Here is a 27,185-nt window from a genome sequence, read left to right on the forward strand (position 1 = left end):
CGACTAGTCGTATATGAAAAGGGCTGCTATTGTTCAAAGTTTCAGTACTGCAGCCTAAATAAAAAGGGAGTTTTTTGTTTTTCAACGAATATTACACATTTTCAAATGTGTATATACAACCACACGTTTCAAATATAATCATTCTATGACACTTTTCTGACACATTAGCATATAATCAAGGATCTTAAGGAGATTTTCCAAAACATGTTTAGTTTTCCTAATACAAATAGTCAAAGTCCCCATGTGGATTTTTTTTATTCCCCCCCCCCAAAAAAAAAATATATAAATGTAATATGTTTATTGCCATTATAAAATCAATAAATGAACTTAGGAAATTGAATAAAAAATGAAAGTTATACGAACGTTTATGTCGCTTTAAATAAATGAGTAAAAAAGTCTTAGGTGCTGCCATCTGTGGCTGAGGTTGACATCCATTTCCTGGCCTCCTTATAGATAGGCTTACGTGCCGTCAGGTGTGTACGTTTCATGTACAACGTCCTTTTAGAGAGAAAAAAGCATTTATATATACATATACATATATAATATATATAATATATACATATATAATATATATACATATGTTATATATATACATATATAATATATATAAACTTTTTAATAAGACTAATTACAATATTTTTTTGAAATATATGCTATTGTGATAGCCATGATTTCATTTGACACCTTTGTTTGATAATCGTTTTTGACCAGTTTGGAAAATCTTTGACACCTAATTCTATATTTTTTTCTCGATGCTGAGACTTGGACCAGATGAAACCCTTTTCATATACAACTCGTCAAATAAGTTTAAAATCGAACCATTTTGAAAAACGTACCTAATGGCCCCTTAAATCTACTGGAGATAAGGGAGGTGGTCAAGTGACCTTCACTTGAAGCTTCATAATTGATCATACACGTGATGCAACCCTAATGAGCCTTCAGCTCCCATTCTCTTCCACTTGAAGGTGCCATTAATATTCCAAGTCCTTTAAAAGGCACACAAGAAAATGTACAATAAAATATACACTTTTAATGTCACAAATTAAATGAAGGCACAAACATCCCCCGTGGTGTGTTTTAAAACTTCCTTCAATAATTTTGCTAAAATTAAAAAAGCCGATATATTTCAATTAAACAAAAACATATATACACTGTCGGTCAATTTATAATTATTCAGCAACATGAAATGTTTTTTTTAATTAACAGGAAAGAAGGAGAAGTCACACTATTTTGACGAGTTGGTCACTTTTTACCAATAACATCGGATATCCAACCTTTCCCAGGTATGGAGTTATGGTGTCACAAGATTTATATTACACAGGAGTTTGTGAAAATGCTGAGTAAATCTGTGGACAGCTCACACACACACGCACAGCTAATTAAATAATTGGTTTAAATTATACATTTGATAAGAAAGGCTCATTAAAAACTTCTCCACTGAAAACCACATGCGAAAATTTATTTGTCAAATTAAATTTTTAACAGAAACAAAGAAGTTGTTTTGTGTTGAGCGAGTGAGAGAAAGGTAGTGAGGAGGATGTAGTGACAGCATTGGAAGTGTTCTTACAGACTACTACTTTATATACCCTGGCTAACTCCTTCACAGTCTGTCCAGAGAATCACTCGAGGAGATTGTGTGTGTGTGGGTGTAGTTTTATACATCTGTAGTATCAAGTTTAAATATATGTTGAGATCACGTTCACACATACACACACACTTCATACATCTTGCATATTGGCATCAATATTATGTATAACCACTTTGAACAAAAAATGAACAAGGCGCACAGAATATCAGGATTATTAACATCATTTGAGAGCAATATTACATCATGAATATGATGACAACAGTTATGTCCATTTCAGCTGATGGAGCATAAACAAGAAGCTTCCACATGGCTACCTCACCAAAATACAGTGGAATCATAGTGGAACATTATACGACCAAGTTACAAGTTCATGGATACTGTACCACTGACATCCAAACCTTGCCCTGGAAATAATCTCATAATACACATTCAAAATATAAGCATAAATATCATCCTTGCAACATGGATCAGCACCTAGAATCAGTGAGATACCACTCCAACAATCATCTAAGTGCTCAATCACTGCCATCTGATAGTTTGAGTTCCTGAGTTCCCATGATGCTCACAATGGTTTTCACAATGCATTATTTCAAAAGAAGGACAGCCAGGACTCTATTCAATTACCTTGCACACTTTAGATGTAATGTATGGTAACATTGGTTTTCTACTGCTCATCAGCATAAGGCAAACTAGTTTCCACTACACTTCCGGTCGTGAACCATCCACAAGCCTACGAGACATCTAATCCTGGTGGCAACAAATTATTTATTTTGTCCAATTTACTAATTTTTTTACACTGCCACTTATTTATTCAACATCTTGAATGTAATTTCTCACAAATACAGGATGCTACATTAATAGAATTAATTTTCTAGTGAAAAAATACATTTCAATATTAAAAGGCTCCTGCACTATGGAAAGTCTGCAGATGCTTCAACCTTCTATGCCTCCCAAAGGGACTTAGTATTACAAGGATTTCAAAATTATAATTAACCTATTCTGAATAAAATTGCACAAAAAATAAATACCCAACCACAGCTGAATTACCTTTGGAGACACTAAACAGGGAAAATGGGAGAAAGAAAAGAATAGGAAGAAATTACATACATTGTAGGCTTCACATATGTTAAAAGTGTGCACACCTTGCTAACCAGCATTGACTGCACATTACCAATACATGAAAAACTCAGGCAATAAATTACTAAGGCTTATTTTCCCTGCTAAAATCATGAGAACGGACACATGGACCTCACTCCACTGGCAATCACACACAGTTACAACCTTACTATATGCACCCTTCAACACCAACACTCAAATAACTTTTACTTTTGCTAAAGTGAAGAGAAAAAATGGTTAAAGGTCATTTTATTGGATAATAAAAATAAAGCCTTATTGGTCTTAATGCTTAAAATATAAATGAAGTGGGAAAAAATGGCATAAACGAGTCACAAAAACATGCGTTGAGAACTTTTAATTTAGATCTCTGTCCTGACAAATTTTTACGAGGGAAGTTTCAAGTGCTTGCATCTTTCCGAGGCAATTCAAGCATACTGGCCACACCACACGAGGATACCAAGTCACACAATGGGGGAAAAAATAGCTACAGTAGAATCTAAGTCATTCAAATACCATACAATAAAACAATACTGAAAAATCAATTTTCATTTTTTTAATGTGCAACAGGTGACAAAACTATCTCCAGTTTAAATTATCAAAAAACTTCCAATTAAGTCATTTAACAATAATTATTCTCCATGACTTACAGATCTATAAATGCCTTGGTATTATGTCAATTGTCAAGACAACAAAATTTTCTACAAATATAAATTGCATAATACCTTACAAAATTATTTAAATTCAAGCCAATCACAGTCTCTTCAGCAGTATCAAATCGTGGCCATCAGTTCATCTCACACACCAAATATGCATCAGTAAAGCCAATGTGCTCACACACAGGGATGAAAGCTATTTACTGGTCAAAGGTCGACTGACCATCTCTATCAACATTAAGTGAAATGTTTTTTTCAGGCTGGCTCTGTCTCGTTCTAAATCCTATATGGGTATTATATATCAAATTTTGCAAGCAATTTACCTGCCAAGCTGTACTGTGACTTGGGCTAAGCTTTATGCCCACTGGCCAATAAGCTATGAGAGACAAGAGCACAACTATCTGCAATTACAACAGGCAAATGGAAAATATGGAAGCCATGACTTTGTAATAAAATCTTTACTATCCAACATTCATATACAACCAAATCTCTGGTAGTGTAAATGCTTCTGTAGTGAGCACTTAAATAAAAATGTACTCGACATTGTGTATTGTACAACACAGAATCAAGCTCAGGATAGTTCACCAAGACGCACCACCAGGCAAGTCTCTCACTCACTCCCGTATACCAAATTAACAGTATATGTATTTCATAAAACCAAACCCTTGCTTTGGGTCACTACAGGTATGGACATAATTCACTTCTGTACAATTCTTGTCCTCGTGGTAATATTCGGTAATTATGATCTGACAATGAATCCAGCTGCAGGACACAGGCCATCCAAAGAAAAACACTCCCTAAACGACCAACTAGCAACACATTTATTGTCACACTTCTGCCAATGTAGCAGTTATTCCAATACATTAACACTTAACCACTGAAATGAGTGATAACACTCCATAAGTTCAACTTATCACTTGCATATCACCAAGGTCCATCTGAGGACCCAGCGGTAAATGTTCCCTGACCTGTTAAATTACCCCCCTCCCCCCCATGGGATTGGTCTAAAATGGAGGTTGTCACTGGTACACTCACAACCTGGATCACTGTGAGGACAGATGGCAGGGGAAAGACTATTATTCCCCTGGAATAGTCAATACTCTCATTGTTTCTGATGCATAACACCCCCCCCCCCTTTATTTTCCTTTACAGGGATCAAGTAAAATTCTCACAATGTGAAGAAACTTGTTCCTTGGGTCACAGCCAAAATTGGTAGGTGCCAAGAATGCAACCATGTTTGTTGTTTACGACAATACATAAGCCAAGGAGTGGTCCACAGCCAAAACTTTTGGCCAAGTGTAGGATCCTCACTTTAGCACCAGTGAGAAAGCCAGCGTCCAAGACAAACTAATATGTTCTATGAGAGCAATGTTCGCATCAATATTTTTTTTTTTGATTCAGGCCACAGTTTAAGACAAGCACTCGCATATACACAATAAGTGAATTAGCCACAGTTTCAAGGGTGCGACTTTCAAATTTTCAATAATGTACAAGGCTATCATAGTCAAAAATAAACTCTCAACTGTACAGGTAAGCAGGATTGCCCCACGTTTGGCACCGGTCACACTCTCCAGTTGGGCAAATTGCATACGGTAAACAGCACGGTCATGTCGTCAATATGTACACAAAATGGCAGACAGCGTAGGCACTGGAGAAGGAGGATGCAGCCACAAGCACTGCAGCAGCAGAACTGGGCAACTAGTGGGGTGTGGTATCACCAGACTGGGGACCTTGTAGAAGTGCACCGCATAGTAGCTGCCAAAGGACACCACCAACAATGCAGTTACACCCTCTTTGTATGTGTTGGTATGTGTATAGGACAAGGCAGAACCAGCCAGGGTGTTTACAATGTCTCGTAATCCCTGGCTGTAGTCCCCAAGCCTGGCGGGCGGCCTCTGTCTCGGGTAGTCGCTTTCACTTTCATCAAGTTCATTTTGGCGACTTAGGTCTGGCAGAATCCCGGGGCCTAAATAATGTAGTACCCCTTTCACCGGACAATCTATTTTCCCGTGGTGGTCCATCCCTTCTCATGGTTTTGCCATCTCGTTCACGGGCTATTAAAACTTTCTCTGGAAAAGCAAGAAAACATAAATTAAGCACAGGAGATACCTAGGTTGTATCCATCATATAAATAATTAAATGAAAACCCAAATGAAGAGTACAAAAGAAATACAACACTCCAGGTATTATATACTTAATATACAGTACATATATTCCTAACTTTGGTAGGGTGGGGGAAAGTCCCAGATTAACACTAGAACTCTTCGAACGTGACTTGCGTTCGTTTTTTTTTCTCCCCCAAGTCTTTGGTAGGGTGGGGGAAAGTCCCAGATTAACACTAGCACTCTTCGAACGTGACTTGCGTTTCGTTTTTTTTTCTCTCCCAAGTCCAAGCATTGAACAGGTCTTGCATCTACTAAAAAAATTTATTATAAAATATATAATGCTTTTAGTATCCGATCAACTTCGGAATAGTTTCAAAATGAGCGCCTTTAGAGCACACAATTTGATACCAAAATGAAAGATGTAACACGAAACTATGTCAGAACACTTTAAAGATTATAATAAGTTTTTGGTCAAAATTTTAAAATATGTTAAAGTTCTATTTATTGTATTGTTATTATGGGACTAGTTTTAAAATGCGCGCCTTTAGCTTGCGAACAATTTGATACCAAAATGAAAAATGTAAACACAAAAATTTATGTCAGAACACTGGAAAGTAATACTTGTTAAAATTCCAGTTATTGCTCTATTATAATGAGAATAGTTTTAACACTTTCGCGCTTTAGATTAGAGATAACTCGTCGCCGTTTTTTCTTACAATTCCGCATAACAGCCGAGTTTTCTCGTCCATCGAAAAAATATTTCTATAAATTCCATTTTTTAACCGAAATGGATGGGGATACTTTTGTTTTGTAGAGAATTTATTTGCAAATTTTTTGGTACCAGAATGAATATTATATCACATAAACTTCTATGAGTAAAAAAAAAAATACACAAAGTATGTTTGGGGGTGTGGCGGGTGTGGCTCTGGGTGTGGCGAGCGTGTGGCAGTGGGTTCCCTTTAACCGTTGATATATCCAACACGTGGGAAATATTTGTATGTGTTATGTATATGTCTGTGTAGGGAATTTTACTGCGATCACTGTCATACAAATTATAAAATGTTTCAACAAGTATAAACATGACAAACATCAAACGAACGAAAACAATGCGTTCGTTTCTGCCGCGAACGCATACTGAGCGACGTGGTTCTATATTTGGCGCTTCTCTTACACATGCTTTGTACAAATGTTATACAGTTCATCTTATAGAAAATTTTATTGCGAACACATTGGTATAAAAAAGAAATACGTACATAGAAAAGTAGGGTCAGGAAACGTATGAACTTTCCAAGCATGATTTCCCACCTGTGTTTTCGCCAGTGCGCTCGCGGCTAACTACTCTCCACTTCACACACTCTTGCGGGTGGGCAATTACCTATATTAAACATTCATATGCATATGTCCGTGTAGAGAATTTTATTGCGATTCCAATGATACCAAAATTAGCGATGTAGGACAACTGTAGGCTTCGCAAACATTAAGAGAGTGGAAACATTTTGTTGCTGTTTGGCACTCTCGGCGAGTGATCTGCATAGTTTTTTATTTGGTGTTGATACTCCTTATGCTTGGGCGGCATTTTATAGGTATGCTCTTATAGACAATTTCATTGCGAACACAGTGATACCAAATTTAAATACGTGCGCCTTCAATTATTGTCAGGACAGTCAAAAGAGTGTACACTTTTTCGGTCTTACCGCATAGGCGCGCGAAGTGCCGAAAGCATCTGGGGTATTGTTTTTTTTTGAGCGCCGAGAGCGCGAAAGTGTTAAAATACGTGCCTTTATATTGCGAACAATTTAACACCAAAACGAAAGATGTAACACAAAAATCAATGTTATCAAACTGAACAAGTATACACATTAGGCCGAGGTGTGCAAATTGCTCATTCACTGGTAAATTTAGGCTTTGCTGCGGGAAGTCACGCCAGGCTTTTGGACATTATATGCTTATACACCTGTGGTGAATTCTATTGCGAACACAATGATACCAAAACGAATGACGTAACACGAGAATTAAGGCGAGAAAACTGAAACGAGTACACATTTCAGTGTCGCCGCTCGCTCAACCGCACGCTGGGTGCATGACCGAAGTGGGCGGCACGCATGCCCGGGGAATGACAGTGTTAAAAAGGCTCTAGTTATTACATGTAGCCATGTAGCTATGCCACTAATCATTGTTAGTAGGTATTACAACTTGCCAAAGGTGGTCTGCTTTGTGGTCTAAAGCACTTGTAATTGATAATAATAATGATAATAAATACAATATTGTATTTACAAAAAGCTACAATGGGTTAGCAAAATTACTTTAGTGATATTTTTACATTCTTGAAAAGCCACCAACATGCGTAACATTTCGGGCAATGTTCGGACATCACAGTAAATTCCTAAATTCAATATCAGCAATTCAATGCTGTTCACAATGTTCACAGCTCTAGCCACAGCACCACAGCATTATTTCGTCCATCTAGGAGTCTTCAAACGACATCTTAGGTTCCTTTACAAAATAAACTTGTAGTCACTTATTCATTTCCAGGAATTAGTGACCAGGATTGTGATGATAATTAGCACTGTGTGTAGTATTGTGGGAGGAGGAATTTTGGAGAGGGAAGGAGGGAGAGAATCGAGGTAGCGTCACTGTGTGGCAGCCACTCCTATTTTGCTCACCATACTAGCTTAGTGGTTTGCTATGGAGAACACACACATGTACATGGGAATAGACAATGTGTGTATATAGTGTAATAGTACTCCTGGCAGTATGGGTTCGAGTCACTTCTGGGGTGTGGCATTTTCAGTTGCATATATGCCTGGGGACCATTGCTTTTTCGCATTTGTGTTGCTCACGTACCATGCCCAAGATTACCATCAGAGCTCTGTCAGGATGATGAGCAAATAGCCTCGGCTACAATCATCTTTTGTATGGTCAGCAATGCATGTACGTTGATGAGCCATAGCATCCTTCCCCCGTCTCCCAGTCCTCCCCACCTTTCCCCTCGTCCTCCTAACCATTCCCCACTCCACCGTCCTCCACACCATCTCCCACTTCTCTGTCCCCTCGTTCTCCCTACCATTCCCCCCTCTCACATCCCTTCATCCTCCCCACCATTCTCTACTCCCTCGTCTGATGCATTCCCAAATGATTTGACGTTCCCATCAGAAAATTGGGAACACCAAATGATCTGATGTTCCCATCACTGACATAAGGAAAACAGTTAAAAACAAAATGAAAAATGAAAAAATTAAAAATAACTACTCACAAAATGAACGGTATGGTAAACAACACAGCCCAATTCCAACAAAGTAAAAAAATAAAATGAAAATCGAAATCTATGAAAATTTATTTTATCAATGAAATGTAATCATAATATACAGTAGAACCTCGAGTGACGATCGCCTCAAATGGTGAGCATTTTGGGTAACGATCACCGACAATTCGTCTCTTATGGCGACCGCTCACTTGAATGACAAGACCACAAGGTGGGGTCGTGCTGCTTCTCACACATTCTCGGACGCCTCCAACGATGCAAATAAATTATGTTTTAGTTTAAAGATGCCAATGATGCTGGGATATAAAGGGGTGACTGCCGAGATGTTGCAAAGCAATGACTTTTATAGGAAATTTTTTTTTTAATAAACCAATGTCAAAAAATGTGCATTTGGTGTTTGGCAGGTAGGCTGCTCCATGTTTCTTAACAAAAAAAAAAAAAAAAAAAAAAAAAAAAAAAAAAAAAAAAGTCGAACAATTTGAAAAACGGACAAATGCCATAAATGTTCATTCAGTGTTTGTTGGGTAGGCTGCTCCATCATTGAGATGTAAATGAAAAATACAAAATAAATGGGACACATTTGAAACAGATTGTCATAATGGAGCAGCCTACCGGATTAGCAGATTCCAAAGAAAGGGCGAAAACAGCCTGACGGCAAGCAAGGAAAGAAGCATACAACAGAGACTGCCTCCTTCAGGATAGGCGCAAACTGCTTCAACTGTCCGCCCATTACAGCACACCAGACAAAGGCCCAGCACTCAACGCCTTCACACCCTCCTCAAGCCAGGAAGAAGTCAGCCCGAGAAGGGAAAAGCAGCACAAGACAAAAGCCAAATACCCACGAGTGCACAAATCTTCTGCAACCGAGGACGCCGAAAGGAAAGGGACTTGCATGCGCAGATGCACAAGGCCAACATCCTGAGAAAGCACAGGGGCGAAGAAGAATGCATTAAGGTGTTCAAACTAGCCCCCCCTGATAAACCTGCAGCATGGTAGAAGCTACCATTACCTAACAAAAAGAAGGGCAGTCTGCCATCCAGGAAGACCCCAGAACCTCCAAACACACCCAATATGTGGAGGAAAAACAGAACTCAAATATGGACATCCATAATGGAGGCAGATTTTGGGTCTTGCACCAAAAGCCTTCCGAACCTTCAACGAAAAACGAGAGGCAAAAAGCCTCAAAACGATGGGGCCAAGGAACCCAAGGGGGGTAAGTAAACCCCCTCTCCAAGCAACAACAAGCCCTGTGAAGAGGGCACTAACACCCAAGTGAAAGTCAAAAGAGGGCCCCAAGGCCAACTCCTCCCCAGCCCCAGGATCCCCCAAATTGGGACCTGGGGCATAGCAGTCTTCCATACCCTCATCCCCTGAAGGAAAGCAGAGCCCTGGAAAAAGGCTGAAAATAAGGGAACCTTCTGGAGGGACCCAGAAGCATGGCAGGAGCCACCGGCTCGAATGCCTCCGTCCCCAACCCAAATGGGGCAGCCCCTGAAGCTGCCAGTCTCATTACCAACCAAATCCTGCTCCGAATCAAACCCTCAGACGTTTGGGAGCCGGAAGCAGAACAGAGGGAGGGGGGAGGGGAAAGCTGGATGAACAGCAGGGGACGGACTAGGGAGCGTGGATTGAACAAAAGTTGAAGCGACTAACGCCCTCAGGTCCGGGTCCCTATAACTAAAAGCGGGGCAGCCGCAGGGCATCCAGGTGGGAAATCAACCTAGCGCGTTGCAGCAATCTAAACCTAGCATGCAACGCGGATGCTGCATGTACCCTAACAGTAATGTCACCAGAATAGAGAACAAGCAGAGAACATGACTTGCAAGACTGGGTCAAGTGTAGTTGACCCAACAGGAAACATAACCGAGGCAAAAGACGTGACTCACACAGAAACAAGAGCACACAGAGACAAGAGCACACAGCAACCTTCGATACCACACAAGGAGGCCTGGAACTCTGAAGATGTGTCCATTGGTTCACAGAGCCCCGATTGGGTTTTCCAGGGCCTGTAGGACGACTACTACAGGAAGCCGTACAAGGTGTTGCTAACCGGTAAACCTTTAAACTGTGCATGGCATATCTGATTGATGGGGTTCTGGGAGTTTTTCTACTCCCCAAGCCCGGCCCCGAGGCCAAGCTCGACTTGTAAGTTTGGTCCGCTAGGCTGTTGCTTGGAGCAGCCAGCAGGCCCACATACTGACCACAGCCTGGTTGGTCTGGCACTCCTTGGAGGAAACAATCTAGTTTCCTCTTGAAGATGTCCACGGTTGTTCCGGCAATATTTCTTATGCTCACTGGGAGGGTGTTTAACAACCGTGGACCTCTGATGTTTATACAGTGTTCTCTGATTGTGCCTATGGCACCCCTGCTCTTCACTAGTTTTATTCTGCATTTTCTTCCATATCGTTCACTCAAGTATGTTGCTATTTTACTGTGTAGATTTGGTCCTTGGCCCTCCAGTAACTTCCACGTGTATATTATTTGACATCTCTCTCATCTCCTTTCTAGCGAGTACACTTGGAAGGCATTTGGAGACGATCCCAATAACTTAGGTGCTTTATCGCATCTTTGCGTGCCGTATATGTTCTCTGTATTCCCTCTCTTTCACCAATCTCCTGCTCTGAAGAGGGAAGCGAGTACTAAGCAGTACTCAAGATGGGACAACACAAGTGACTTGAAGAGTACAACCCTTGTGCCTGGATTTAAAAGTTCTCGTAATCCATCCTATCATTTCCTGGCTGCCGCAATATTTGCTTGGTTATGCTCCCTAAACGTTAGGTCGTCGGACAACATTATTCCCAAATCCTTGACATGCTGTTTTCCTACTATGGGCAGATTCGATTGTGTTATGTACCCTGTATTATGTTTTCAGATCCTCAATTTTACCGTACCTTTGTACCTGGAATTTATCACCTTAATCCAATTTAAAATACTAGTACTGCAAACAATATTTGCTACTTTGCTGAACTGAACACTTAAAATTGTATATTATGAAGACAAAAAATTTGCTCCTGCAGCAGCTTTCAAAATGATTGCAGACATTAACCCCCAAGCTGCTCTGGGCTATTTGGCTCAGAGCAGAGCACAGCAGAGAGAGAGAAAAAAAAAGTGGCATATTTTGGTCGAAATAGGGAGGGGAAGTTGGGGGGGGGGGCGGAAGAGGCATCGACTCTGCAAGCGTCGTCGGCATTCTGCTTCGTCCCAGCTGTCAGGCGGGAGTTTCCACAAAGATGTAAATACCTAATTATTTCAATGTCTCATTGATTTTTTTTTTTTTGCTGTATTATTATTCTGTAGTGTGATATATTTATATAATAAAATGTGTGAATCATCGCTGTACTCAAAATTATGGTGTCATATTATTGATCCAATTATGTTGTTCATAAAACAAATACGTTGTCAGTTATTACACTATATACACATACACGTTACATATAAGTATCTGCACGTTTTGTTCACCATAACAAACCACAAAGTTCATATTGTGAGTCAAAAAGCAAAGAGGAGTGGCCACATCTGCCAGACAGCCTCTCGCTGCCACTCCCTCCCTCAAACACTTCACTCGCCAACATCATCCTCCCACCATACTGTTTTTGCTTTTATTAACTATATACAGACATTATGTAAGGATCTACATGTTCTGTTCACCATAACTGTTCATCCAAGGTGGTATAGTGCACAAAGAGCATAGTGGCCACCCTTACATAGCATGACAAGTTAGGAAGATGATGCTACCATCTTCACCAAAATGGCTTCTCCCAACACTCCTTTTGCTGGTATTACACTATATACACACATTATATACAAGTATCTACATTTGTGTTCACCACAACGAACCACTAATCTTGTATGGTGATTGCAGACAGTAACAGGTGGCCACAGCTGTTATGCGAGTGTGAGTATAATTGGACAGACTTGTTGCTAGGCAAGGAAGTGAATGAGATGTATGGCAGGTTTTGTGAAATATATGATAAAGGCACAAAAAAATTTATACCAAAACAGAGAAGCAGAACTAGGAAACAGGATTGGTTCAACAGAAAGTGCGAGAGGGCCAGAGACCAAAAGACACAAAAATGGAATCAATACAGGAAGAGGCCGAACCCCCAAACATACCAGCGATACAAAGATGCGAGAAACAACTACACGGCAGTGAGGAGAGAGGCAGAAAGAAATTTTGAAAAAGGGATCGCAGACAAATGTAAAACAGAACCAGGTCTATTCTATAAATTCATAAACAACAAATTGCAGGTAAAGGATAATATTCAGAGGTTGAAAATGGGAAATAGATTCACGGAAGATGAAAAGGAAATGTGTGAAACACTAAACGAAAAGTTCCAAAGTGTGTTTGTACAAAATGAAATCTTCAGGGAACCAGATACAATAAGAATTCCAGAGAACAACATAGAGCACATAGAGGTGTCTAGAGACGAAATGGAAAAAATGATCAAGGAGCTAAATAAGAACAAAGCAGTTGGTTCAGATGGAGTTTCACCATGGGTTCTGAGAGAATGTGCACCTGAGCTCAGCATTCCTCTTCAACTGATTTTTCAGGCATCCCTGTTTACAGGAGTTGTAGCTGATGTGTGGAAAAAGGATAACATAGTTCCAATCTACAAAAGTCGAAGCAGGGAAGACCCCCCTTAATTATAGACCGGTATCATTGACAAGTGTAATAGTCAAAATATTGGAAAATATAATTAAATCTAAATGGGTAGAACACCTGGAGAGAAATTATATAATATCAGACAGACAGTATGGTTTTCGATCTGGAAGATCCTGTGTATCGAATTTACTCAGTTTCTATGATCGAGCAACAGAGATATTACAGGAAAGAGATGGTTGGGTTGACTGCATCTATCTGGACCTAAAAAAGGCTTTCGACAGAGTTCCACATAAGCGGTTGTTCTGGAAACTGGAAAATATTGGAGGGGTGACAGGTAAGCTTCTAACATGGATGAAAAATTTTCTGACTGACAAAAAAATGAGGGCAGTAATCAGAGGCAATGTATCAGACTGGAGAAATGTCACAAGTGGAGTACCACAGGGTTCAGTTCTTGCACCAGTGAGGTTTATTGTCTACATAAATGATCTACCAGTTGGTATCCAGAATTATATGAACATGTTTGCTGATGCTAAGATAATAGGAAGGATAAGAAACTTAGACGATTGTCATGCCCTTCAAGAAGACCTGGACAAAATAAGTACATGGAGCGCCACTTGGCAAATGGAATTTAATGTTAATAAATGCCATGTTATGGAATGTGGAATAGGAGAACATAGACCCCACATAACCTATATATTATGTGAGAAATCTTTAAAGAATTCTGATAAGGAAAGAGATCTAGGGGTGGTTCTAGATGGAAAACTATCACCTGAGGACCACAAAGAATATTGTGCAAGGAGCCTATGCCACGCTTTCTAACTTCAGAATTGCATTTAAATGCATGGATGGCAATATACTAAAGAAATTGTTCACCACTTTTGTTAGGCCAAAGCTAGAATATGCAGCTGTTGTGTGGTGCCCATATCTTAAGAAGCACATCAACAAACTGGAAAAGGTGCAAATGCTACTAAGTGGCTCCCAGAACTGAAGGGCAAGAGCTACGAGGAGAGGTTAGAGGCATTAAATATGCCAAAACTAGAAGACATTAGAAAAAGAGGTGATATGAACACTACATACAAAATAGTAACAGGAATTGATAAAATCGATAGGGAAGATTTCCCGAGACCTGGAACTGGAAAAGACCGAGAACAAGAGGTCATAGATATAAACTAGCTAAACACGGATGCCGAAGAAATATAAGAAAATTCACTTTCGCAAACAGTGGTAGACGGTTGGAACAAGTTAGGGGAGAAGGTGGTGGAGGCCAAGACCGTCAGTAGTTTCAAAGCGTTATATGACAAAGAGTGCTGGGAAGATGGGACACCATGAGCGTAGCTCTCATTCTGTAACTACACTTAGGTAATTACACAACTGATGCTCGCTCCCTCCCTCCCTCCCTGGTTCAAGGCCAGACACACTAACATTCCTCCTTCAAGTTTACTGTTTGTGGTGTTATTACCCTATACACATACACCATATATAATTATCTACATGTTTTGTTCACCATAACTGTTCAATTAAACTGGTATAGTGCCCAAAGAGCATAGTGGCCACCCTTACCCAACATGACAAGTCATGCAGATATTGCCACCTCCCTCAACAAAATGGCTTCTCCCAACACTCCTTTTGCTGTTGCTGTTATTACACTACATTTACACGTTATATACAAGTATCTACATTCGTGTTCACCATAATGCACCACTAAGTTGGTATGCTGTGTCAAAAAGCAGCAAGGAGTGGCCAGAACACCAGGCAGCTAGCCGCCAGTCTCTCCCTCACCTCATCTGACTCGCCAACATTCTCCTCCCACCATACTGTTTTTGCTCTTATTCACTATATACAGACGTTATATAAGTACCTGCATGTTTTGTTCACTATAACGAACCACTAAGCTGGTATAGCGAGTTCAGGACAGTAAAAGATCGTCACACAGTCAGCAGACAACACTACCTCCCTCCCCACCACGATTATACTCCTCCCACTACAGCGCTAATTAGAACAACAATTCTGCTATTATCAGAATCCTGGTCATTTTTATCAGTCAGGGGATCTTCTCTAATACTATCATTGCTAAATAATAGCATGTACATATATATTGACATTTTTAGGCAATGCTGAATTATTTCTGCTGCTGAATAAGCTGAACAACAGTGCCATGAGCTTATGCTGAATGCGCCAGCCTTGGTGGCTGGCTCAGTACTGAGGCTTTCACAATTGGGAATGTTGCCCACGACTTTTTTTTTTTTATATGACGTCTATTTACAAGAGCCCTGACAAAGTTGGTGTGAACCCTGTGTATCCATGGATCGTTTAAATCTTGCATAGTACTCAAACACGTCATATGACGTGATGCGCAGTTAAAAGATTAATAATGCCATACTAACCTTGTGCTTTAGGCTGTGGTCTTGTGCTAAGCCTCTGCTTCTTTATCTTCTCCTGCTCTTCCTTCTCCTTTAACTCAGCTGCCAGTCTCTCCATTTCATCCTTTGATGCCAAGGCCATCTTTGCCCAGCTGGTTTTGTGCTCCTTGAAATAGAAAACCCATTATGTACACTAGACATTAATACTGAAAATAGTACAAATTTTGAATACAGTACCATGAAAATAAAATGGCTGTTGGTTACTGTCTTTGTCTGGGACTGGTGCTAGCTTTTTTGGTCAAAGGAAACTAGCCCATTGTGTTATGTGCCTAGCAATACACACAATTTTACAAATTTTTGCTTGGAAACCTAATAATGAGTAGGTACATTAGATTTAGTATCAACATTCAACATTATCAGAAATGTTTGAATATACACTAAGATTTATTCTTATAAAGAATGTTGAATGAAGGCATTCTTATTTACAATGCCTGGCATATTCATGAAGAATGAATATGCCAGGCATTGTAAAGTTAAGAATAGTTTCTTTGAGAAGTAATGTATGAATATAAATAACTTGTGGGTACAACAAGAGCATTGCAGTCACAACGTGGCTCAAAATTACAACACCCAACCCAGAAATTTGAGAATAAAGGATTTGATGTCTTTATCTGTCCTGGACCATTATCAAGTCCAGGACTAATTGATACATCTTCAATTACTTTATTTTCAGATATGTGGGTTGGGTGTCCGATTAACTTGTACCTCGCAGGGGTCGGGGTTCGATCCCAGACAGTCCAAGTGATTGGGCACCATCCACACCTCCCCCACCAATTATCATATCCCAGTTTGTCTCATCCCTATCCAGTGTGGTATACTGGCTTAGCACTTTTATATATACCTTTTACCGAGCGCCATAATAACCCCACAGGGACTTCTTGAAATATTCGGGACTGGTGCCACAATGGTTCAACTGTCTGGTCCAATCCTATAAACATTCTATGCTGGCTTCATCTATTCACTCACTTTTCCTAGTAATTCAAATTGGTACATAATGTTTCAGTACTGTAGCCTAAATAGTAAGGGAGATTTTTTTCAACGAATTTTATACATTTTCAAGTGTAAGTTTACAACCACACCTTTCAGATATAATCATTCTATGAAACTTTTCTGACACATTAGCATATAATAAAGGATCTATAGGAATAACCAAAACGTCTTTAGTTTTCCTAATACAAATAGTCAAAGTTCCCCCCAAAATTATGCAATTATGTTTATTGCTATTTATAAAATAAACAAATGAACTTAGGAAAACGTTTCCTTAAGATTTTAGAGACAAACTTTACATATAAGGAGTAAGTCATGTAAATTGAATAAAAAATGAATTTTGATATTTATTTTCAAGTAACAAACGTTCTAATAAGTAAAAAATAAAGTCTAAGGTGTTGCCATCTGTGGCTGAGGTTGACAACCAATTTCCTCCAAAATTGGCACCCTTACAGATAGGCTTACGTGCAGTCAGGTGTACAAGTTTCATGCAAATCGCCCTATAAACAAGATAGAAATAATAAAAAAAAAAAAATTTTTTAACTAATTTTTTTTAATAAAACTAAATACAATTTGTTTTTAATATATGTTATTGTGATAGCCGAGTCATAGACATGATTTCAGTTGATATATTTGTTTGATAATCGTTTTTGACCATTTTGGAAAATTTGACAATTCAATATTTTTTTCCTCCCTTCCTATTTATGCTACGATGCCGAGACTATGCCCAAATGAAACCCTTTTCATATACAATTCGCCAAAACAGTTTGATTGAAATCGAATGAGCTTTCATTTATTTCATATTTTGGGCAAATTTGGAAGTAACGCTCCCTTAACCCCTGGACAGCGAAGCTATTAACACTTTCGCGCTTTAGATTAGAGATAACTCGTCGCCGTTTTTCTCTTACAATTCCGCATAACAGCCGAGTTTTCTCGTCCATCGAAAAAATATTTCTATAAATTCCATTTTTTAACCGAAATGGATGGGGATACTTTTGTTTTGTAGAGAATTTATTTGCAAATTTTTTGGTACCAGAATGAATATTATATCACATAAACTTCTATGAGTAAAAAAAAAAATACACAAAGTATGTTTGGGGGTGTGGCGGGTGTGGCTCTGGGTGTGGCGAGCGTGTGGCAGTGGGTTCCCTTTAGCCGTTGATATATCCAACACGTGGGAAATATTTGTATGTGTTATGTATATGTCTGTGTAGGGAATTTTACTGCGATCACTGTCATACAAATTATAAAATGTTTCAACAAGTATAAACATGACAAACATCAAACGAACTGAAAACAATGCGTTCGTTTCTGCCGCGAACGCATACTGAGCGACGTGGTTCTATATTTGGCGCTTCTCTTACACATGCTTTGTACAAATGTTATACAGTTCATCTTATAGAAAATTTTATTGCGAACACATTGGTATAAAAAAGAAATACGTACATAGAAAAGTAGGGTCAGGAAACGTATAAACTTTCCAAGCATGATTTCCCCCCTGTGTTTTCGCCAGTGCGCTCGCGGCTAACTACTCTCCACTTCACACACTCTTGCGGGTGGGCAATTACCTATATTAAACATTCATATGCATATGTCCGTGTAGAGAATTTTATTGCGATTCCAATGATACCAAAATTAGCAATGTAGGACAACTGTAGGCTTCGCAACCATTAAGAGAGTGGAAACATTTTGTTGCTGTTTGGCGCTCTCGGCGAGTGATCTGCATAGTTTTTTATTTGGTGTTGATACTCCTTATGCTTGGGCGGCATTTTATAGGTATGCTCTTATAGACAATTTCATTGCGAACACAGTGATACCAAATTTAAATACGTGCGCCTTCAATTATTGTCAGGACAGTCAAAAGAGTGTACACTTTTTCGGTCTTACCGCATAGGCGCGCGAAGTGCCGAAAGCATCTGGGGTATTGTTTTTTTTTGAGCGCCGAGAGCGCGAAAGTGTTAACAGGGGCCTGATAGCCGACTGGACAGCGCTTCGGATTCGTGATCCCGAGGTTCCAGGTTCGATCCCCGGTGGAGGCAGAGACAAATGTGACCCTTAGAATATAGGTTAAAGGTTATAGATAAGGTTAAAGACCTTTAACCTTAGACCGCACATATTACCGCGAATTTAGAGGGCATAACATCGAAAAATATTTGAATTATGTAAAAATAATGTATAAATGTTAAATATATCTCCAGCTTATTGGGTTAAGTGTCGTGAAACTCAAAAATATTTTCAGAAATTGATTTTAGATGAATTTTTAAAAAATAAGAACAATTTATTGATAAGAAGAACAGCTCCTAATAACTGTAACTGAAGGTTATGGAGTAATAAAGAAATGCCGGCACCTGTCTTATGCTCAAAGAAGAATACAGTAGGAGCAAGTAGTGTTCACAAAGTGCATGTGCAGTTGGTGCCTTTATAGCATTGCCGAGTAATACACAACACAAAACATAATGAATAACTGTCAATATGATCTATTTTGTTATATATCATATAAATACATTGTCCAATGTTAATATATATAAATACATTGTCCAATGTTAATATATGTTACTTTCATCAATGTCCCAAAAATTTGTTTTTAGGGGATTTTTTTTTTCAAGATTTTAGTTATTTTTCCTCCTTTGATTTTTGTATCCTGATTTTGTTTTAACCTTTACATCCTGGAGAATGCATATGCTTTCATAACTATGAAGATAGAATGAAATTGGTCAACAAATAAAAAAAAAAAAACTTGGTACTTTTTTTCTCCAATTTCAAACTTATTTCTTTGTCTCTTTAGGTTGTTTTGATGATTAGGAACCAGATCAGGGCTTTTTCACTTACATGAAGAATACCCTAAATATATCCCATAAATCATTATATTTATCCCTATATTTTGAGTCTCTTTGGGGGGTTATTTTTTCTTGACTTCTTTTCAGCACACATTGACTTACAACTTTCACATATTCCAGTACGCATGCCAAACAATGTTTATTAAAACATACAATTAAATTAATGAATTAAAACTACCTTTTATTCATTGTTGATAATTTCCAACTTCAATTATCTCTGAAGCCATTACAGGCTATTCATACCCGTGCCACCTCTTGGGTGGCTTAATCTATCAATCAGATTTTCACCTTTAGAGTGGCTTCTAAAATTCCAGTTATTAACCATTTTGACATTGTTCTTTGCTCTGCTACAATCCCACCAGAAGGATTTTTCATAAATTTTATACATTTGGAGTTACAATTTTTTTTTTTGTCTAAATTTGCCGCATATTTCAAATGTCCTATTGGCTATTTTTTTTTGCAGTAAACTATACTACAAACTTGTATTCTAATTTAATGAAAATGAAGATCATATGCTATTCTTAGGAGAATAATATCATTAAATGAATAATTAATGATAGTTCATATTTTTTATTCTGAATTGAAAATCTGAATTTTTCAATATTAAATTTTAAAATTAATTTTGATTCTCTTTTTTAAAGTTACGCTGTGATCATTTAGACAAAGTTGAAACATTTGCCTAGTTGATTATGCAAAAAAATAATAAAAAAAATGAGTGTTTGTGCAAGTTTTAAAAATTTATCTTAATTATTTTTTGTCAAATCATTTATGTATGTATTACGCGGTCTAAAGGTTAACCACCGAGCTGCGCAGCGCCTAGTGAGAAATCTCATTTTGAGAGTTGAACTATTTTTGTTATAGTTAGCCTATATTTTAATGTTTTTTAATGTTTTCATTACTCTGTTTTGAAATGAAAATGGTTGAGTTTGGTAACATTGACAATAACTTTACCTGAACATTTACAAAAACAACAAAAATATGTCCTTAACACTTTCGCGCTCTCGGCGCTCAAAAAAAACAATACCCCAGATGCTTTCGGCACTTCGCGCGCCTACGCGGTAAGACCGAAAAGTGTACACTCTTTTGACTGTCCTGACAATAATTGTAGGCGCACGTATTTAAATTTGGTATCACTGTGTTCGCAATGAAATTGTCTATAAGAGCATACCTATAAAATGCCGCCCAAGCATAAGGAGTATCAACACCAAATAAAAAACTATGCAGATCACTCGCCGAGAGCGCCAAACAGCAACAAAATGTTTCCACTCTCTTAATGGTTGTGAAGCCTACAGTTGTTCTACATCGCTAATTTTGGTATCATTGGAATCGCAATAAAATTCTCTACACGGGCATATGCATATGAATGTTTAATATAGGTAATTGCCCACCCGCAAGAGTGTGTGAAGTTGAGAGTAGTTAGCCGCGAGCGCACTGGCGAAAACACAGGGGGGAAATCATGCTTGGAAAGTTTATACGTTTCCTGACCCTACTTTTCTATGTACGTATTTCTTTTTTATACCAATGTGTTCGCAATAAAATTTTCTATAAGATGAACTGTATAACATTTGTACAAAGCATGTGTAAGAGAAGCGCCAAATATAGAACCACGTCGCTCGGTATGCGTTCGCGGCAGAAACGAACGCATTGTTTTCGTTCGTTTGATGTTTGTCATGTTTATACTTGTTGGAACATTTTATAATTTGTATGACAGTGATCGCAGTAAAATTCCCTACACAGACATATACATAACACATACAAATATTTCCCACGTGTTGGATATATCAACGGCTAAAGGGAACCCACTGCCACACGCTCGCCACACCCCCAAACATACTTTGTGTATTTTTTTTTTTACTCATAGAAGTTTATGTGATATAATATTCATTCTGGTACCAAAACATTCGCAAATAAATTCCCTACAAAACAAAAGTATCCCCATCCATTTCGGTTAAAAAATGGAATTTATAGAAATATTTTTTCGATGGACGAGAAAACTCGGCTGTTATGCGGAATTGTAAGAGAAAACGGCGACGAGTTATCTCTAATCTAAAGCGCGAAAGTGTTAAGAATTGCACTATGAAGTATTAGCCAAAAACAGGTGAACATTGCAGGGGTTAAGCTGCTACAGTCAATATCGCTGTGCACAAGATATTTATAATAAAAAAAATCTGTCTTATAGACGTGTGTGAGATCCCTGACCACGGGAAAATATAAAATCGTAGGCAACATATTTTGGCCACAATAGGGAGAGGAAGTCTGGCAAAATTGTGGCGTTGACAGCAAGCGTCGGAGGCGGTCAACTCCGCCCGAGCTGTCAGGCGGGAATTGCCACAAAGATATTATTACCTAATTATTTCAATGTGATTTTTTTAATTTTTTTTTTTTGGCAGCAATATTATTCAATAGTGTGTAGTGCGATATATTTATATAACAATGTGTGAACTATTGTTATACTCAAAAGTATGGTGTGCATATTAGTGATTCAATTCTGTTCATGAAACAAATAGTTTCACATGTTTATTGGCTCCTCCCAAAATACTGTTTGTGCTGTTATTACACTATATACACAGGTTATATATAAGTATCTGCACGTTTTATTCATCATAAAACACTAAGTTGGTATGGCGAGTCAAAACAACAAGAGTGGCAGCCACACACCAGCCAGCAAACATCGCTACCTTCCCTCCCTCACCGACACCTCGCTCGCCAACATTCCTCCTCCCACCATACTGTTTTTGCCTTTATTCACCATATAGACATTATGTAAGTATCAACGCGTTTTTTCACCATAACCGTACCACTAAGCTGGTATGGAGTCCAAACAGCATACACCATTCACTGTATGACAAGTCACACATCATCCAGCTGATGATCACATCACTAAAATTTCTCCTCCCAGCATAATGGTTTTGCTGTTATTACACTACATAAACACGGGATCCACATTTCAAGACTCCTACAGTCCAGGTGAATGAAACACACGTTATATATAACGTGTTTACATTTTTGTTCACCATAATGATCCACTAGCTGGTATGGCAAGTCCAAACAATATTAGTGTCCGCTACACACAGTCAGCTGATGACACTACCTCACAGTTAAGATTCCTCCTCCTGTCATACTATGCAAATCGTAATTGTCACCACAATATTGCTATGATCAGAATCCTGGTCACTAAATCCTGTAAATGAATAATTTTACACACGATTATTTTATAAAGGAAGGTCGTTTCAAGGTTCTTAGATGGACCAAACAATGACTATGCTGTGGCTACCTACCTAGCGCTGCGAACATCTATAACATTGTGTTCAACGACATCTGAACATTGTACACAATCAGGCTCTTTTCAGTAATACTATCATCGCTAAATAATAATAGTTACACACATTATTTATTTATTTAATATATAATATATATATACATACATACATATATACATACATATATACATACATACATACATATATACATACATATATACATACATATATACATACATACATATATATATATATATTTATTTTTATATTTTCAAGTGATGCTGTGGTTACAAGCTGAAGAGCAGTGCTGTTTTGTTCTGCATATGCCAGCCTTGGTTACTCATTCAATACAGAGGCCTTCACACCCGAGAATTGTATCCCCCCAACTTTTTTTAAATGGCATGTTAAATGAATGAGCTCTCAGGAAACTGATGTGAACCGCTTCTTTTAACAGTATCGCTCGCTTAGAACACCGATTACGTCCATTTTTTTTCTCTCGAGTCCTAGCTGTGGACAGGACTCTCATCCACAAAAATATTTGTATAAAATTCATTTTTTATCCGAACGACCTCGGGATAGTTTCAAAATAAGCGCCTTTAGAAGGCGCACGATTTGATACCAAAATGAAAGATGTAACACGAAATTTGATGTCAGAACACTTGAAAGATTATAAATACGTTTTTGGGTCTAAACTTTAAATTTTAAAATATTTGTTAAAATTCTATATATTGTGCTATTATTATGGGACTAGTTTTAAAATGTGCACCTTTATATTGCGAACAATTTGATACCAAAACGAGCGATGTAACATGAAAATTTAGGTTATCAAACTGAACGAGTATGCACATTAGATTGTGGTGTGCAAATTGTTGCTCGCTCACAGGTAATTTTAGGCTTTGCTGCAGGGAGTCTCGCCAGGCTTTTGGACATTATATGCATATACATCTGCAGGGAATTTAATTGCAAACACAATGATACCAAAATGAAGGCGTGGCACGAGAATTAAGATGAGAAAACTGAAACGAGTATACACATTTAGGCGTCGCCGCACACTCGCCCGCACCATTAGCCCCATGACGTCAAAGTCTGCGGTGCTCACGTGGCACGGACGATAGTGTTAATGTAGCCACAGGACTTACATCTTGCGCAGTAAGAGCACAAGGATAGAGATTAACCTGCAAATCCACAAGGGACGTGATGAGGGTTTGATCATAGAGGGTTGATATCACGCTAGTGTGATTTCTGTCTGTATTAACCTGCAAATTCAAAAAAAGGTTTTAGAGCTGGGAACAATTTCTTACCCCATCGTTGTTATTTAAAGGCTGAATTGTTGTCACTTTAGTTTCTTCTACACTGCACTCTTCACTGCTTGTCTTTATGTCAGTCTTTTGTGGTCTGCAATGTTAACAATATATTTAGTCAAAGATTCAAGTGAAGGGTAATAATCTCAAAATTAAGAGCCTTAACAAAATTGTCTTTTGCAAGACTCAAAACACTACAATATGGGTTCAATGCACAGGAATAATTGGACCCTAATATAGTTATGAAGCCATGAAGACAATCATCGTGTGTGTGTTACGATCTAATGAGGCCAAATATACATATATCAAGAAAGTTGTAAACAATGTTAATGATATGCTTAATATCACATCTTTGTTAATTACTTGTCAAATTTCTTAACAGGCTTTCCAAGCAAACTTGTCAAGATTGCACACTTTAGGCCTAACAAGTGTTGTTAAGGGTGAAAGGCTGGTTATGGAGACTAGGAGGAAATGGCCATCAGTACCATCAAGAGACCTATAACTTCAAAGATATAATCAAATGGGAAGACCAGTGTTGTGCCAACAGTTAGGTCACGATCTAAAGGTCCCCGATTCAATATTCGTGGCAGGACAAATCTTGGCAAAGTTTTGAAAAAAATTTCACCTAATAGTAAATAAGTACCCAGGAGTTGTGGGTTCCACACCCTGGAAAAGAAAAATGATCAAAAGAAGGCACTAAGCCAGGAAAACTATGGAGCATCCTGGAAAAAGTCAGGAGTTTGCAGAGGGAGATCAAGCTGCCCAACTGTCTTATTAATTATACCTGGACGAGGTTCTGGAGTTGTTCTACTCCCCAAGCCCGGCCCAGATCTTGGTCCAAGAGGCTGTTGATTGGAGGAACTTTTAGCAAATAAACTTAAAGAAAATTATTCCCCGTCCCTAACTATTGCATTACAATTAAATAAAATACATTGCAAATCCAGTCACAAAAGCGTACATTATTCAGGTAAGAACAGCTAGTTACTCGTTGTCTAGCAAAATGCATGAGAGGCCAAAACCAAAAACAGGATGGCTTAGGTAAAAGCACTGTACACAGTTTTTGAGACAGGAGTGAAAAGTCAATTTGAAGATGAGATGGTGGCCAAGGCCAGAGCAGCAACGAGTTCTGCAGCCATGGAGAAAATGAACACCAATGGTCCTATTAAACAAGAAAATATTGCAATGTCCCCACAGAAAGTGACACTAATAACTCGACAGGAGATTTCTATTCAAGTCACAGTAGAAAGCCAGTACAAGAGGTATCTGGAAACCATTAGGCAATCTAAAGAGAATTACTGTAGTGACTTAGGGCAGATAAGAGATACAGCAGCACCGGTACAAGTTTGAAGTAAGCAAAGCAGCAGGACCAAATCAGATTTAAGCCTAACTAATCATCATGATATCAGGAGAGCCTGGCATAAGGAAGCTGCAAAGGTAATCTCAAAACCTACCTATGTGTAGACAATGAGTCACAATAACATGGCTGAAGATATGATGACCAAACTACACACCAGAAGGTGAAGAAACTACTGTATGATGTTTTGGTCCATCCTGGACCATTATCAACTCATGTGTGGTCCAGAATGCACCACATACGACTTGATAATTGTTGTAGTAGTTGTTGAATTGTTGTAGTTTCTTCATCTTCTGGTGTGTGTGTGTGTGTGTGATTTGATCATCAAAACCTGCCAATATTACAAGCTAAACATAATACTGCAAGGAGGCTTACTTTGGTGAAGAAGGGGGCGAGGAATCACCATTAACCAGATGCTGTGTCCTAGTATCACGAACCTCTGATCTCTCCCACTGATCTCTGTTCATTTCTCGATGACGAGACTCTTTAGGACCCTTTGTAATCCAACCATCGGCATCTACTTTTTCTTCCTTCCATGGTCGCGAGGGCACAGGCCTATTTTCCTTTCCAGCCCTAGAGTTACTTTCCCGAACAATTCGATGATCACGATCTCTACCCCCAGTGCATCGAACTGCTTCCCGCTGGTGATCTCTCTGATATTCTCTGGGATGGTCCCTTCCATAATCCCGTCTCTCTCCACGTGGCCCTCCGTTAGCACCTGGTCGTCGCTCATCACGGGCACCCCGCTGATCGCGTGGAATTTGTCTCGTTTCAACTTTATTACTACTACTGTTGCTGTTACTAACATTTGTATTACTTAAGGTAGTTGTGGGTAGCAAAGTAGGTGCTGTTGTACAAGTTGAGGTGTTTGAGGACGAAGTACTTAGAGCTATGCTTGTAGTATTTAAAGAATTTGGTGGTAAAGTAGTTAATGAGCAGGGAGCTTGACTAGCTTGAGGAGTAGCTGCTGCGACTGCTGCTGCAGCTGCTGCAGCAAGTGCTTGAATCGGTGTTACAGTCGGTGATGCAGTTATTGTTGCTGAAGGAGATGGGGAGTTACTGGTTGTAGGGGTTGTGGGTTCTAGTGGCAGCTCTTTATCACTAGATGATTGAGACGTTGGTCTAGGCTTTGCCGTGCCCTTCATCACATCAGAGAATCGCTGTGTGTCACTTCCCCAAGCAGATGTCATGGGCTCAGGAGGCCGCTTTTCTTCTGCGACTGGTACTTGCTCATCTGAACCTGCAACAAAAAGCAGTAAGGGGTAAATGCCCAACTGAAGAGAAAATGGTAAGCATGTACCAAATGGCAACAAAAATGCATTAAGCTCTTGTGCTGGTGGTGAAGGGGCTGGAGTGATTACATACATAAATAATTTTTTTAATAATTAATAAATGAAACTATTTTTGCCATACTGCATCAAATCAGAAAAGGCATACAATAACCTGGATAATAGTCATACCAAAGCCAATCGAAGAAAATATACAGTTTTCCAAGTAATTAACACTTTCTGCGGATGAGGACTCCTCCCGGCGTCCTGTTTCGCCTACCCGCTCCCGCATGGTGGACATAAATTTATGTCCTCTTTTAAAATATTTGTATAAAATTCAATTTTTATCCGATTTACTTTGGGTTTGTTTCAAACTGCGCGCCATGCTTTCTCACCAATAGGCGGCATGGTACAATAAGTTCATGAAGGTG

General features: G+C 38.8%; 1 protein-coding gene across 16 annotated transcripts in view; it reads right to left on the reverse strand.

Annotated features, from left to right (window-relative positions):
• Positions 1-1,015: 1,015 nt before the first annotated feature.
• Larp4B (La-related protein 4B) overlaps positions 1,016-27,185 on the reverse strand; it is a 164,876-nt gene continuing 138,706 nt past the window's right edge. For all 16 annotated transcript variants that reach the window (XM_045742165.2, XM_069338887.1, XM_045742159.2 and 13 more), the window contains 4 exons: positions 25,862-26,726; positions 24,133-24,226; positions 15,712-15,853; positions 1,016-5,426 (listed from right to left, as the gene is read on the reverse strand). In XM_045742165.2, coding sequence (XP_045598121.1) covers positions 5,287-5,426; positions 15,712-15,853; positions 24,133-24,226; positions 25,862-26,726 — 1,241 coding nt within the window. In that variant the 3' untranslated portion in view covers positions 1,016-5,286. The remainder of the gene's footprint in view (positions 5,427-15,711; positions 15,854-24,132; positions 24,227-25,861; positions 26,727-27,185) is intronic.

This window comes from Procambarus clarkii, chromosome 40, assembly GCF_040958095.1.
Source record: "Procambarus clarkii isolate CNS0578487 chromosome 40, FALCON_Pclarkii_2.0, whole genome shotgun sequence".
NCBI lineage: Eukaryota > Metazoa > Arthropoda > Malacostraca > Decapoda > Cambaridae > Procambarus > Procambarus clarkii.